Raw genomic sequence first — 14,450 nt, forward strand, 5'->3', positions numbered from 1 at the left:
TGGGAGGTGGAGGAGGAATTGGGGGAGGGAAGCGGAGTTTGTTTTGGATGACATTTGTCAATATGATTGATGCATGCTGTGCCGCATTTACATACAGATCAGGACACCGACAAGCATGTGCTTCCAAGTAAATGTGAGTGAGCCCCAGAGCCCAGCCTGGCCATGGGAAAGCTGCTGCTCAGTGCTACAGCAAGGGCTCCTTATCGCTTAAAGATTCGCAGCGGGGGGAGACGGGGGACCGCCTACCACCTAAGCAATTTCCAGTGACGTGGCTTTTTATTATTATTATTTGTTCAGACTATAATTCCATGTTTCCTGAAATAACTACCAAGTATTCATCAGGCAGCTACTGCCTTTAGCTGCCTTTTGTGCAAATCTGAAGTGCTTCATTACTCCCCCGGTGCGTTTTCTTTCTCTTACAGTAAATCTGAGCAGCATCTGTGTGGTGGGGGAGGCAATGCGATCTTGTTGAAAAGGAGAAAAGGTCTGGCAGGCACAGGAAGCCAGTGAGGAGTTCAGGGAGCACAGCCCTCGGGGTACAGCATCTTTTTGCGCTGGAGGAGAATTTACGAGGCCACTTCCAAGGCACACAGCTACATCCCTCAAATTCTAAACCCAACCGGTTGCAGCTCTTTATTGCTGGGCTGAGGATTTTATTTTTAAACAACAGTTGGTTTATGACTTTTTTTCCCCCCTCTTTAGTAGCAATCTGATAGTGCTTTGATCGCTGCTCCAAAAGGAAATGCCTGTAATTTCCTGTGCGGGTCTTGCCAGGTGCTGGGCTCCATCAGATCTCCTGGAAGCTGATGGGAGTTGAGAGCGCTCTCACCTAGCAGAATCCTCCGTACTAGAAAACCTCAGAGAGTTGAAATTTCACTTGGGTTTTGAACAACTTAAGGCCAGAACTACAAAGGGCATCAGGCTCTGGCTTCCTACGTGACAGATCTCTTCCATGCTGCCTTCCCACTGAAGACTTGCACTCGGTCCAGCTTTTGCTTGGTGTGTCCTTTTTGAGGCATTGACCGGGCAGGAAATCTGTCAGACTGGAGGAAACCTGGCTAAGAGTTAATCATCTTTATTTAATAATAATTGGCGGTGGTTGTTCATACACCTACGGGTCCTTTAGGTCTCGAAGGTTTGGGACACGGTCATGCCTTCTTGAGGGAGAAATTCCTGAAGTTCATTTGGTCCTGATCAGCATGACTCAAGGGAGGCAGCTGCCTCCTAAAAGGGCATGTCCCGTGTTCCAAGGGTTCTCAGTAGCTCCCAGTCCAAGGGATTGCCTGCAACACATAAAGCTGAACTATTTTGGTACCTGGCGAGCATCTCTGGGTGTGTCATGGTGGTTGTGTGGCTGCAGCCAGCAGTCTGCAAGAGGAACAGAGAGGGAAGTGTTCAGATCTTGCAGAGTTTCAGCCCTGGAGGCATTGCATGGAGCTGCTAATGCTTGCAAAGGGGCCAAATAAAAGGGTGTAATCAAGTGAGCTGTGGCCAGAGGAAGAGTTATTAATTGCAACTGTAGGAGTAGTTGGCAGCCTCGGTGGCTGATGGTCTTCCTCGGCCTCAGGTGAGGTTGGTGTCTTCAGGTACGCAGAGCTCTGGCAGGGCGTATGTGAAGAGCTATCCATGGACCAAAGCAAGCCGATGATAGGAAAATTCCCTCGGCAATGGGCTGATAGAATTGGTCAGCATACATCCATATACCTAAGTGTATGCTAAATCTCAGCCTATTGCTATAGTGGCCACAAGCTCCCTAAAGTTGTCAGTTTTGGAGAGCTGCGGCAGAGGAGGGAGCTGGTGGTTCCCACGCATACCCTGCTGCAGCTTTTTCTTGAGGTTTCATAACAGAATTAAGCAATTTGTGTTGCGTGTTGCCATGGAGACCGTAAATCACTGTCATGCTGGGCTTCTCTGTCAGGGAACCAGTGTCTTTAATTGCACTAACCTCCCCTGCAAATCCAGGGCTTGGTTCTGAAGCTCATTTACCTGCTGTAATGGCTTTGCCCTGGGAGCTCTGCCTCCAGAAGAGCAGAGCTGGGACCGGAGATAGAGGTGCTAGCGCATCAAATATCAAATATCTGGGGTTGATTTTATTATGGTCGTATGTGGCCACACCTTTGCTCAGATGAACAGAAATTACGATTTACACAAGCTGAGATCTGTCCCACTTGCATTCAGGGCAAGTTTTGCAATGAGGATGGGGATTAGATATACTACCTTCATGTTGCGGTGACCTGTTCGGGCTTGGTGGTCCGGTTGCACAAACTAAACTGAATTTCTCTGTCTTTGGTGTTTTTCTATTACTTGGCTGCTCTGAGGGGATAGCTCAGCCCTTCCACTCCATCCCCATGTCCAGACAAGTAAATGGGGTTGTATGCAGTTTATTCTGCCTCGATAAAAAATCCTTTTTGCGGAGGAGGTTCAGCCTCAGTGACACTCTTGGGTCAGCGCTTCTCTTTTTTCCTTGCCATCTACCCTACAAGTAGCCACATTTCTGACTGTCTCAGCATTACTGGCTTGTGCTGTCAGGACACAGATCTTGCCAGTGCGTATGAAGATGATGGTAATAATCACCCTCCTTCCAGTGACTTAACCAGAGCCCTGACGGCATTCGTCAGCGTAGGTTATGGATCCTTCTCTTGGCTCCTTCAAAATAAACAACTATATAAATTGTAAGATGATTATCATCAGAGCTTATTAGCATATTACCACATGCTGCTTTGTATTCAGACAATAGATAAAAACGTCTGTGCTTCGTTTTTCTCAGTCAGATCTACAGCAAACACGCTTATTCTTGCTCCCATCTGAGCAGGACTGTGTCAGTACTCTTGCCAAAAACACATGAAAATCAGCCCAAGTCTTGCGCACTTGCCCATAGCAACGTAACCAGCTGGTGTGGAGCTCTGCACACCTTTGGGAGTGTTTAATGTTTTCCAGGAGGTGACATATGTTTCTTTTAAGGTTTGATTTATTGGCTGGTTTAGATGATAATCTTGTCAAGGCATGAGCTGTCTTCTTGCTTTGGTTATCAGGGCAGGTGGAGGTGTAGAGGGACTGAAGTATTTGGCTTTTGGAGGGTTTGCATTGCATACCTGCGTGTTGGGAGCACGGGACCTGCCATCTCAGTAGAAGGAGGAGTGTTTCCATGAGCAGTAGAAAGAGCCCTGCAGAAACATCTAAACTTGCTGCCTTTTGACACTCAATAGAAGTATTCATCTGTGTATGCTAGCATCACCTAAAATGTGGGGGGGTTGTGCTTAACAAACCAGCCTACAGTTCTTGACCTTTCTTTTTTTTTTTTTTTAATTTTTTTTTTGTTCAGTTCAGTTCTTGCTGTTCTCCCCAGACTACACGATACTCAGTCTGGTAGCTTAGAAGTACAGTATGACAAAACTTCTGGAATCGGTGGGAAGCAAATGCCCTGATTCAACCCATAAGCATGTTGGTCAGAGTCACAGTTTGTACAATGGGCTAAATATTATCCTAGTACTTTGGTGAGCGTTCCATGCAAGATAAGCTGGAGGCTTCTTAGGAGCAAGTTAAAGGGGCTGGTACAAAATGTCAATGAAGATGTAATGCTTGTCTGCTGAGCAGTAGCTTGTGGTTTTGTGATGAGGTCAAAAATCGTGCACAAACGGAGTATGGTTTTCACATCCATGGCCTGTTCCCCACCCTGTCAGTAACAATTGGTCTTTCATACTGCCTGGCCGGAGCCACTTCACTGTGTAAAGAAGGATGGAGTGAAATCTTGGCCACGGGCAAAGCAAAAAATTGTCATCAAATGTGTTGGGAGGGACAGGGTTTTAGCCAGGGTCTCTGTCCTAAAGAGCCTGTGAGGATTGTCTGACCCGAGCAGGATTACTCAGAAAGAAAACTTGGTCTTCCAAGCAAAAATGAGAGATTTAGTTGAAATTTTAGGTTTCTATGCAGCCAAGCATGCTGCTTGTTGATGGTGTGATCTTGTAAATAGGAGAAAGTTGCTTACGCTCCCGAAAATGGGAGTAAGAAACTTTTCCTTGGGATTATGGTGAGGAACTGCAGTAAGAATGGTTGAGAGCTAAGCTGGTGCTTGGTCTCCTTCTCCCTGTCCACCAGCTGTTGCTTGCAGTGGAAATTCTTGCTGTTCTCAAGAATTTCTCCAAAGATAGTTTAGAAACAAGCAGACTTGATCATGTTTCTTCTTGCTCTGAAAATTTTGTCTTGTGTCAACTTGGACAAGAGGCCTTTGCAGTTCTTAGAAACCGCAGCGATCTCACCTCTGTGATCACCTTCTCTCTCCCTCTTAAGGAGTTTTATTTTTAGAGGAGGAGCTAAGACATTTCCTATACATTTGGTTCAAGGAGAAACATCCAGTACATGACCTTAATTAGAGTCAAGGCATTTAAGCTGTACACCGTGTAGATTATGCATATGGCAAGTTATTCCTGTATTTGCAGAAGTTTCTCAAACGCAAGCTGTACCTTATCATACCTAACGTGGTGCTGGAGAGGATGGAGGAGAGGACATTCCCTCATTTTAAAAATTGAGGAGTTTTCTCTTTTCACACTGAGCTGTGACTGTAGGTGGGAATGTAACTCCCAGAGTTGCATCCTGCTGGCACTAGTTGGATTACGGTATGGTGATCAGAGGCAAGAAGTAGCAAGGAAGCCTTGTCCTCATGCCTACCTTGCGGACAGAAAAGGCATACAGTGAATCACTCAAGTTTCATCGTCTTGATATTGTCTTTGGGCATGCCGTGGTTTGAATGGTGCTCTCACAGCATGCCTCGGGTCACCTGCTAACACTGAATGGTTTGGAGGGTTATATTTTAGATTATGGCTCAAATTCCACAGGCTGCTTTGGCCTGAGGATCTTTTTTCCATAAGTAAAACTTAAACTCAGATGTGAATGTTCACAACTCATTTTATTTTGTCTCCTTTCATGCACTTACCTGCATGCGTGGGAAGGTGGGTGTGTAGTGGGGGGAAAAGTTGCTTAGTAGAGCTGTGAAATGACTGTGAAAAGCCCTTTCTCAGGGGCTGAGGTCTCCAGTATACAGTAAGGAACGTGGGACACCCAAGCAAGTGCCTTTATGGTTCAATAATTTGGATTAAACTGAAACAGTGATTTAGGAGAAGGGAACTAGAGAAACTAGCAAATGAACTTGGAAGTCTGATATCTTCTTCAATATGAAATCAAACCATTAGGGGGTTATGCTCTTGTCTGTTTGAAAAATGGTCCAAGTTGGCTTTTGGGCCTCTTTGGAAATGAAGCGTGTTCTGTTTGGAAAATATCAAAATGAAAGAATTTATGGGGAAAAAAAATATTCTATCCTATAGGCTGAAATAAAATTATATTAGTTGGTGGCTCAACTTGCACTGTGCACGCAGCAGGCCTGCAGTCTCAGCTCCTAAGCACCACCTGGGCCAGCTGCAGCACTGAGCGCATTGGCCTTGCTCGGTGGTTTCTCAGAACAAAAAAGTTAAAATTCTCTTCTTAATGAAGAAAAATCCCTACGGTTATTGGGGAAGCCTCCAAAAGCTTGTATGGGATAGTGGGGTTACAGAGCGGGATGCCAGCAGTTTACGGAGGCTTCCCCAGAGCAGGTAGTGCAGAGCAGTCCTCGTCCCCGCTCAGCTCTGACCCCAGCCAGCGCCTGCAGCCCGAAGGGCGCGAGCAAAACCAAAATGGATGGGAGCAGGTGCCTGCAGAAAGTGTCACCACAGTTGCTCCCGTGCTGTACGGCTTGTGTCAAGAAGACCGATACCAAGGAAATCAACTGCCCTCTCTTGAGCCTTATCATTAATTAGGATGCGTTTTTTTATTTTATTTTATTTTTTGCTCTCTGAAAAACCTCCCCGAAAATGCAATGGTCATTCGGATTTGGGAGGTGGCCACCCATTGCCTATGTGATTTGAGTGAGCATCGCTGTTGCCCATGTGCGGCAGGCGGGGGTGGGGAGGCACTGCCTTCTGCAGCATACGTATAAAACCTCTCGCCTGGCTGCTTCTTAAATAAGCAGTCGCTGCTGGTGAGTGTTGAAATGGGCCGTTCAGCAATGGCTGCCTCTTGTCCTTTCCGTTGCCCAGCTGCACCTGGTGAATTTTTTTTCTTCTTTCTTGAAAGAGTGAGTTCCTCTGCAGCTCACCCGAGATGAGGGGAGCGGTGTGACCGTGCTGCAGGGGAAGCTGCTCTCCTGGCTCTCCGGGCTGTGTCATAACCACAAAAACCAGTCTTCCTGCCATGGCAGGGTTGGGGTTTTTTGTTGTTTTTTTTTTAAAAAGCAAAACAAAAACACCTGTCATTCCTGGCCTGCTGCCTTCTTGTTTTTATTTCTCAAACTTGAAAATGAGGGAGAAGAAAGCAGCTAAGTGCATTTTTGTCTGCCATTGGAGCCAGGATTGGACCTTTAACTTCGTTTTCATCCATCACCACTGGTTCTACCTGCAGATCTGCCCCGAGGACATAACATGCCGTTTAATGTTTGCTGTACCCTGGGTTAAGCAGTGAAGGGTGGCAAGGCTCTGACCTCTCAATGGAGTTTGGTCACTGGCAACTGGAAATTATCTGGAACTTGACAGCTGCGCTGACCTGGGGTGATTTTTGGCATGGTCACCTGGGCCCAGCCCCTGTAGGAAAGGTATTCAGATGATAAGTTTTGCACACGTGTTTGGTGTCAATTAGTGATGCTTGTAGATGAGGCAGGAGTAACCAAGCCAGAGCGGTGGGGTTGTCTGCACTTCTAAGTGATGGGTCTGAGTTGCGGTAGAGCTGTTGGGGGTAGTAGGTGCTGCCGGTCCTGTCCAAATGGACTGTGGTTGTCAGTACTGCCTTCATCCTCACTTCTTAGGCAGCAGGTAGAAGCTGCCTTGTGCATTTTGCCCTCTTTTTGTTGCTAACGAGTGATCGGAGATGATCTCTTTCTCCAGCAGGTTTAGCATACTGGAAGCATGGCTACAAGTGCCGTTCCCAGTGAAAACCTCCCCACGTACAAGCTGGTGGTGGTTGGAGACGGTGGCGTAGGGAAGAGCGCGCTCACCATTCAGTTTTTCCAGAAGATTTTTGTGCCGGACTATGACCCAACTATTGAAGACTCTTACCTGAAGCATACGGAAATAGATGGGCAATGGGCAATTCTTGATGGTAAGCAAGTGACTCTTGTCATCCCCCCTCCCTTCTAGTTCAGCATAAGTGCAAATAGACCTCAATGCCTCCCACACACAGCATGTTGTGCCCTTGCGTCCCTCCTACTCTGCTGTGGGCTGCCAGGAATTTGAGTGTAAACTGGCCTGTGAGTGGCAGCACGTGGTCTGCAGCTGATCTCCAGCAAAGCTTCTGCTTCCAGTTGCGTTGGTTCCAGTTCTGCACAGAAATGTTTCTTGCGGGAGTGTAAAAGCCTATAGATCATCACAGATATTTGGGATTCTATGAAGGGTGAATTATAGCACTGTGAGGTGGCTATTGCTAATGATACTTGATTGTGGTTAGGCTCATCCCCTGGGAAATAACAGTGAGTGGGTAACTGAATGAGGGTTATAACCAGAAAGAACATTTAATTAAAACTGTCATCCACTGACAGTGAAGAATTGTGACACCTCTTAACTCCCATCATTCAGGCGTGATGTTTTCATATCTAGTTACCCGTTTCATTTAAATATGGGTAGGGTACCAGCCTAGAGAGCTGCTGTAATCAAGATCTTCAAGTTCTTTGAAGAAAAACCGCTTTAAACAAACAAACAAAAAGAAACCAAACCAGCCAACCCCCCAAAAAACCAAAACCAAAAAATCTTGATTCTGCAGTTGAGGAAAAAGCCCTGTATTACTTAAAGCTGCAACTTACTAGTTTGTGCTGCAAGAGACAGACTGACCACAGCCTTAAGGGGAACCTTGCTGTTAAATGTTGTAAGTTTTGTTTGACTTGATACAATAATTAGGTAGTACATAAAAGCAAGCAAATATTTTGTGCCTTAATGACCCAAGTGCATGTATGTGGCCCCTAGCACAACTGAACTAAATTTAACCTCACTTGCATCGAGTTCCTACCTCCACCCTCTTGTCATGAAGATGTTCAAGATCTTTGGTGTCTCTGAGTATGTATCATTGGTGTGTGGGGACAGAAAACTGGGGGATTGGCATAAGTGGTGGAATGTGGAGGCTGGTGGGGTTTGCTGTGAAGACCATAAGCTTGGTCTAGAAACTTGAGGTCTTAGTTGCACCCTTAAGGATTTATCGGATACAATTTAGTGAGTACAAATGGCCCCAAGGTCTTTAAAGAACAGCCTATACTCAGTGTTAAAAAAAAAAAATGAAACAACTTAATCTTGCCAACATTTGTTCATTTAAATATGTTAGTAATTGAGAGCTGATATGAGGGAACATTTATGAAATTGGTGCCCAAATGTGTCTCTTGCTGTCATCTGCATCAGAGATATGTGCTCTCAATTAACCATCATGTAATGTACCTGTGCACCTTTATTTTTAAAATGCCAGTGTTGTATAAAAGAAAAATCCAATCCTGCTGTAAAGGAAATCCATTCTTTCTTTTTAGTCCAGAATCTAGCCCTCTAAAACAAGCAACCTTTATCTTTGCTGGTATGCCCCGTGTTCTGATACAACAGTACCAGCTGCTGTACACATTGGTGTTGGCTGAAACAGCCTGGGTTTGTAAATTATTTGGAAGTAGAAAAGGCATCTTTCACTGAATATTTGGAATTTTTGTTTAGTCAAAAAAAACAACCTTGACCTGGGTGGGAGTGGGGAAAAAGGTTGTTTTCCAACAAGCAGAAACTTAACCCTGTGTTTTAATGAAAAAGCCTTTCTTTTGCTCAGATGGAGTTTAGTGGCTGTACTCGGGCTGAACTGAATTCAGCTGTGGCCTTGAATGGCATGTTGGGAATCCCTGACTTTCAGAGTTCATGTGCCCACAGATGCCTTGCGGCCACAGAAGTGAAACTGCAGCTTCTCTTTCTCTTTCCTACCGCTTGAGATTTTGAACAATCAGAATTTTGGAAGAAAGGCAATATTCTTGCTTGGAAAAGCATGTGAGCCTTTACCATCTGCCCAGCAGAAACAGGGCATAAAGACTGGCTATCACATGTGTCTTCTGCCACATCTTTCTGTCAAAGGCTTTGGATCTAGGCCATACACGGAGGTCACCACATACTTGGACAGCTGCTCTTGTTGTGGTTACACGTGGTTGCATGAATCACTTACGGTATAAAATTAGGGGCAAACATGATAGGAAGGGTAAAGATGCATCATGATAAATTCTAGACTTTCCAGTTGTCCTTTATGACCAAATCCTTTACAAGCTGATGTTTCGTGCAGTGCTTTGTGGGAAGAAGCTGCCCACCCCCAAAATAGGAACTAGTTTTAGAAGATGAGACTACCAACTGAGGATATAGCGTGAGGGGCTCCATAAGTTTCTAAGTTTGCAGAAATAGTTATTTTAAAAAAAAAAAGCCAAATACATTGGCATCCAACAACTTAAAAAAAAAAAAAAGAAAACACAGCCCACCCTCTTCCAGGCTGTTGTCTGAGTAGTTCTGTGCAAAGCATCTCTAGCATTTGGTGTCTGCACCAGAATTATGTTGTAAAAAAAGCCTTGTGCTAGCCAGCTTGCATAAAGCATTTGGCTTCCCTCCATGAAGACCTCCACCCACATTTATTCAATAGCACTAACTGGCAGCACGATGAAATGTTTGACTTGCATTTTTTTCCTTTGCTGAAATCTCTCACTGAAAGTAGACTTAAATGGAATAGGCTTTTATTTCAGATTTTAGACCTTGGAGCCAAACCTGTGTTCAAACTCTTCTTTTACATATTTGCTCTCTGGCTTGGGCATGTCTCTGTGTCTATTTTCTCTCCAAAGAAGAGTCTATGATAGTTCCCTGCCTCCCAGAAGCCTGTGGGACCTGTGCTTGGTGTGTTCAAGTCCAACACTACACAAAATACTTCACTGTTGGCCTTACGCCAACTTTACAAGACCATCGATGCAATGTTTGGAGGACAAGTGTTGTAGAGTGGAACGGGACACTTAACCTGAATAAGAGATGCACAGCATTTTTTCAGTTGCTGCCACCCCAACGAGGCTTTAAGATCAACCTCCAATTTTCTTTGCATCTTATCTTCAATTATTCCCTTCTGTTCATGCTGAGATCAGCACAGTGATGTGCTTGGTTAAATGCATTCACACGCAGGTGCCGTATAGACACATCAGGTCAGAATTAAGTGGGGACCAGAGTTAATCTGCTTTGATTAGCTGTTGCTCCAATTGAGTTGCTATCATTAATTTTGTACGCTCCTTTCTGCGTGCAGGCTAATTTAGAAATTAGCAGAGGACTTTTTTTGGTGTGGCTGCAAAATGCCGGTCTGGAATTATTAATCTGGGCATGAAGCCAAAAGTGGAATACCTTAATATGGCAAAAAATTCCCAATGGTTCAAAATTCCTTATAACCACACAGAGATAAAAAGGTGGCGAGGAAGAGGAGAGGAAGAGATGGCCGCAAGCACATAGCTTGGGCATGTTGATGAATTGGGCTAAACTCTTAGCTGTCAGTAGGGCTGTGCCAATTGGTACCAGCAAAGCAAGGAATTGTGCCTGTGTGTTGGGTGAAAGGAGACTATGGTCTCCCTCCTCTTCTCTTTCCTTCCCTTGGTATGATTTAGATTAAACTCTCACTGCCTAGAAGTTGTCTTCCTACTCCTGAGCTTCAGTTTTCCATTTTATTTCTCATCTTCCCAAGTCCCCCTCTCAATCCCTGGGTCCCCTTGCCTTGGGCTAGACCTGCACAGCCCTGGTGTGCACCCCTGTGGAGTAACACCAAGCACCATTCCTTCCCCCAGGCTCCCTCTCTGCCTTTTTCACCCGTGTCTCCCATGCTTCCCTTTTTGCCGAGGGTTTTTGCTCCTCGTCATCCCAGGACAGGCTGTCTGCTTTTCTGCTTTTCTCCTCAGGAAGCTTGGGAACAATTCAGCCAGGAGGCCAGGGAGAGATCGAAGGTCGCTTCAGACTTGCAGGCAGAAGGGTTGGTTTGTGGCTCGCTTTCTTTTTTTTATTTAAACTTTGGGTAGCATCACTGAAAGAATTAAAATTCAAATTAAGTTTGTACTTTCATTCTCTTATTTGTGTGTACAGTATTTTCCCTCACTTAATTGCTGGGATTTTGCAACCTTGAAAGAGGGTTTTTTGTCTTGGGTTGTGGGGATTTTTTTCCTGCCAGGAAAATTTTGATGTTGCAACATGGAAAACACAAGGCTTTGAATACTTGCCCTTTGTTAGAGAAAGAGCTCCTTTAAGGGCTCGCATCTTTATTCTGTTTATTGATGTGGAAGCCTTTCTTCTGAAGGCTTCTCTTTTCTTTTTCCTTAAAGAAAGGGCAAGAATTCAAGTACTCGAGTTTTCCATGTTATAACATCTGTGTATTTAGTTAGGGCACAGAAGAAGAGCTCATAAAAGCCCCAGTGTTTCCCCGTCGTGTGTTTTTCCCCGAGGAAAGCTCTCATGCCGGCGGCAGTGTGGCTGTATCTGAGAAGGAGCAGAACCATCAGAGTGACCAAGCAAAGCTTCTACCTCGCCTTGCGCACCTCATACCTCTTTGGGGTGACTTGGGGTGGGGGAATACAGAATATAAGCTGTGGCCCCTGCACTCCCATCTGCTCAGCGCCCAGAATACTCATTCCTCAGCTGAAGCCAACAGCTGATGGGGGGTGCCCTCTCCCACCACACTGCTGATGGAAGGAAGACAAAGACTGTGGAGATGGCTTTCCTCAGCCTGGGACTCTTTAGTTTGACTTGTCAATTCAAGTTAAGTTTTCCCTTGAGTTTAGCTTCCAAGCTGCAGGGCGGCTGGGGATGGAGTTTCTCTCTGGCCCCACCTTTTGAAGCAGAGCTGCCGTGCTGAGAGGAAAGCAAGATTTGGAGAGAGGAAAGCAAGACTTGGAGAAAGAAGCGCCATGAGGAATCTGGCTCTGTATCCTCTGGTCCCCTGACAGTGCCACATTGCCAGTTCTGCTCTTTGTTCCAGGGACTTTTCCTGTATTTCATATTAAGAAGTCAAAGAAGCAGAAAATGCCTGGAGTCAGACTCTTTTGCGCTGCTCCTCTCCCTGGCGCTAGGAACCCAGGTTCCTGTCTGCCTCCTGACCCATCCAGCCCCTTAAAGGCTTGCACATGTGCTGGACTTAAGTAGCCAAAGGGATTTCACTGGAGACTGCTTGCAAAAATCAAGTTGTACGCATTGTGCTTGCCTTTCTGTGTGTGAGATCGAGGTAGGCACAACCAACTGTGTCCTGCTCCTGAGCTTTGTGGTGTGCAGTCACTCTTCTGCATGCTGGAAGGAAAGGTGCTCCGAGAGCCACACTGAGCTGCTTTCAGGACTGGCTGCAGCAATGTGCCATTGCTGCTTGGAATGGGCTGCTGGTGTCTAATTCAGGCAGTGAAACCCAAGGGCTGAAGGATGGAAAATGGGTTTGACCTGCCTGTCTGGTCACCTTTGGACCCTTAGATGCCATGGACAGTGGAGAAACTCCCTGGGGTTGATCTATACACCTAGCTGCCCAGCAATGTAAAGATAAAGACGTAGGAGGGAATTTTGCCTAGGTATGAAAAGAGAAGAGGAACTCACCTGCACAACCAGATCTGAGCTCCCCGAAGGCTGGGAAGGCTGTGTTTGAATCTGAACTGAATCCAGCCTAGGCTCTAGAAAAAGCAATGCCATGACTTAGATGTCATAGTATGTCTCTACTCTTGGTATAGATCTACATGCCTGTGTCTCTGGATGGGCACTCAGAGCACTGTCAGTTGCAGAGACATTGCCACATAAAATACCTGGAAGCACCAAGTGCTTCTATTTTGGGCCACAAATTCCTGTGTATCCCTGGGCTCCTGTGTCTGCTCGGAAGTGCTCTCTAAGCAGCCGCACCGTCCTATGAGGATTCAGAGGAAAATGGTGTAGAGAGCTCTAAGGGGGCAGGATTCAATTAGCAAGGAGTTCATCACAACACTTGGGGTCACATCCACTGGAAAGTGGAAAAGGCCATCTCTTCGCTCAGCAGCCTCTTACCTGCAAAGCCCTCCCTGCTGGGCTCTCACAGCCTAATTGCTCTTAGTTTAGTCTCTAGCTGGTTGCGCGATAGCTCTGTAAAATGGCTTTTCCCTCTTTGGATGTCTGTTCCTACATCAGACATAGTCCTTAGCTTCTCTCTCCTCAATCTTTACCCAAACGCTTTCGTTAATGCTCCTCCTTGCTTCTTCTTCGGTCAAGTTTGTGGGAACTTCGCCAAGTTGGCTGCTGGAAGTCCCTGACCATGCGCTGTGCAGCCTATGAATCTGATTTCAGTTTTTGGAAGAATGAGGTAGGGGAAACCCGCTGTGCTTCAGTTCAGCCTTGTTTCCACATTGACTTTTATGCGCTGCCAGTGGGGCGACTGCCAGTAAGAGGCAACTGCTGTTTTAAAGTGTACCAGGGGAAGAGAGAGCTCACAGTTCTTCTCTGCTTATGATTATTTCTTTGTCTTCTGGCATCCTGTCTGCAGAAATGGGAATTTTAAAAGAAGGTGAATGCTGGCCAACATCCCAAATCTCCTCACACCTTTGGGAAGCCAGTCAAATCACCTTCCCAATTTCATCTTTGTAAGGTTTCTCCTTGCCGCTTTCCCATTTCTGTAGGTAAGAGTCTCCTTGAAGTTTTTATGCCACAAGATTACACCAGAAGCAAAGCCACTTGCATCTGGCCCTTTTTCGGCGCTGATGCTTTCCAGGATGTGGTCCCATCCTCCCTACAAAGGATCCAGATCACACTCTCCTCTCTGATTGTTTACAATTCATGTAGCAGAGAAGTGTTAGGATGGGGGGGGTGTCTTTATGAAGAGCACATTTAAAGTTAAAACAAGGACTTTCTCTGGCCATCCACATGGTGCTTAACTTTGCATGAGCAACCTATCTGAGATTAACCTTAGCCTTTACTACAGCATGTCTTTTACTTACATTTTCAAAGTGCCATTTTAAATGCTGCCTGGACTTGCTCGCCTTTCAACAAATGCTGCAAGTGAATTCCCTTAAATAGCAGCTGCTGACAGAGCAGCTCTGCCTGTGTTTAGTGTGAAGCCATGGCCAAGATCCAGGCGAGGTAGGAGTGGCAGGAGCACAGCCCCGTGCTGTCCCTTGGGTATCCCCACAGCCCTCTCACCCCAGGGCTCATTCCCTGCCTTCTCGCAAGGGATGCAAAGGTTTGGAGGGGCAGCAGCTGGGGATGGGTTGATGGGTGCAAGAGCAGAGCTGGATGCTCCTCCTGTGTTTCATGGGAGGTTTGCAAATGTGCCAGAGCAAGGGGAAGTCCCTAAGCAAATTACCATGCAGGATACGGCACATCCATCTCCACCTTCCTGCCCACGGCTTGTGCTCGGGCACCTGCCCTGTCTCGGGGGGAGGGAGGGTGGGAGAGCCTGGCCCCCTGCGAGAAGCTGTCCCG

At 46.1% G+C, this 14,450-nt stretch overlaps 1 protein-coding gene across 2 annotated transcripts in view; it reads left to right on the top strand.

The window, feature by feature from the left end:
* The window catches only part of MRAS (muscle RAS oncogene homolog), a 41,516-nt gene that overhangs the window by 15,900 nt on the left and 11,166 nt on the right, over positions 1 to 14,450 (top strand). Inside the window, exon 3 of one of the 2 annotated variants that reach the window (XM_052792443.1) lies at positions 6,909 to 7,122. In XM_052792443.1, coding sequence (XP_052648403.1) covers positions 6,930 to 7,122 — 193 coding nt within the window. In that variant the 5' untranslated portion in view covers positions 6,909 to 6,929. The remainder of the gene's footprint in view (positions 1 to 6,908; positions 7,123 to 14,450) is intronic. The other variant, XM_052792442.1, reaches the window with a different exon arrangement.

The sequence above is a fragment of the Harpia harpyja genome, chromosome 7 (genome assembly GCF_026419915.1).
Source record: "Harpia harpyja isolate bHarHar1 chromosome 7, bHarHar1 primary haplotype, whole genome shotgun sequence".
NCBI lineage: Eukaryota > Metazoa > Chordata > Aves > Accipitriformes > Accipitridae > Harpia > Harpia harpyja.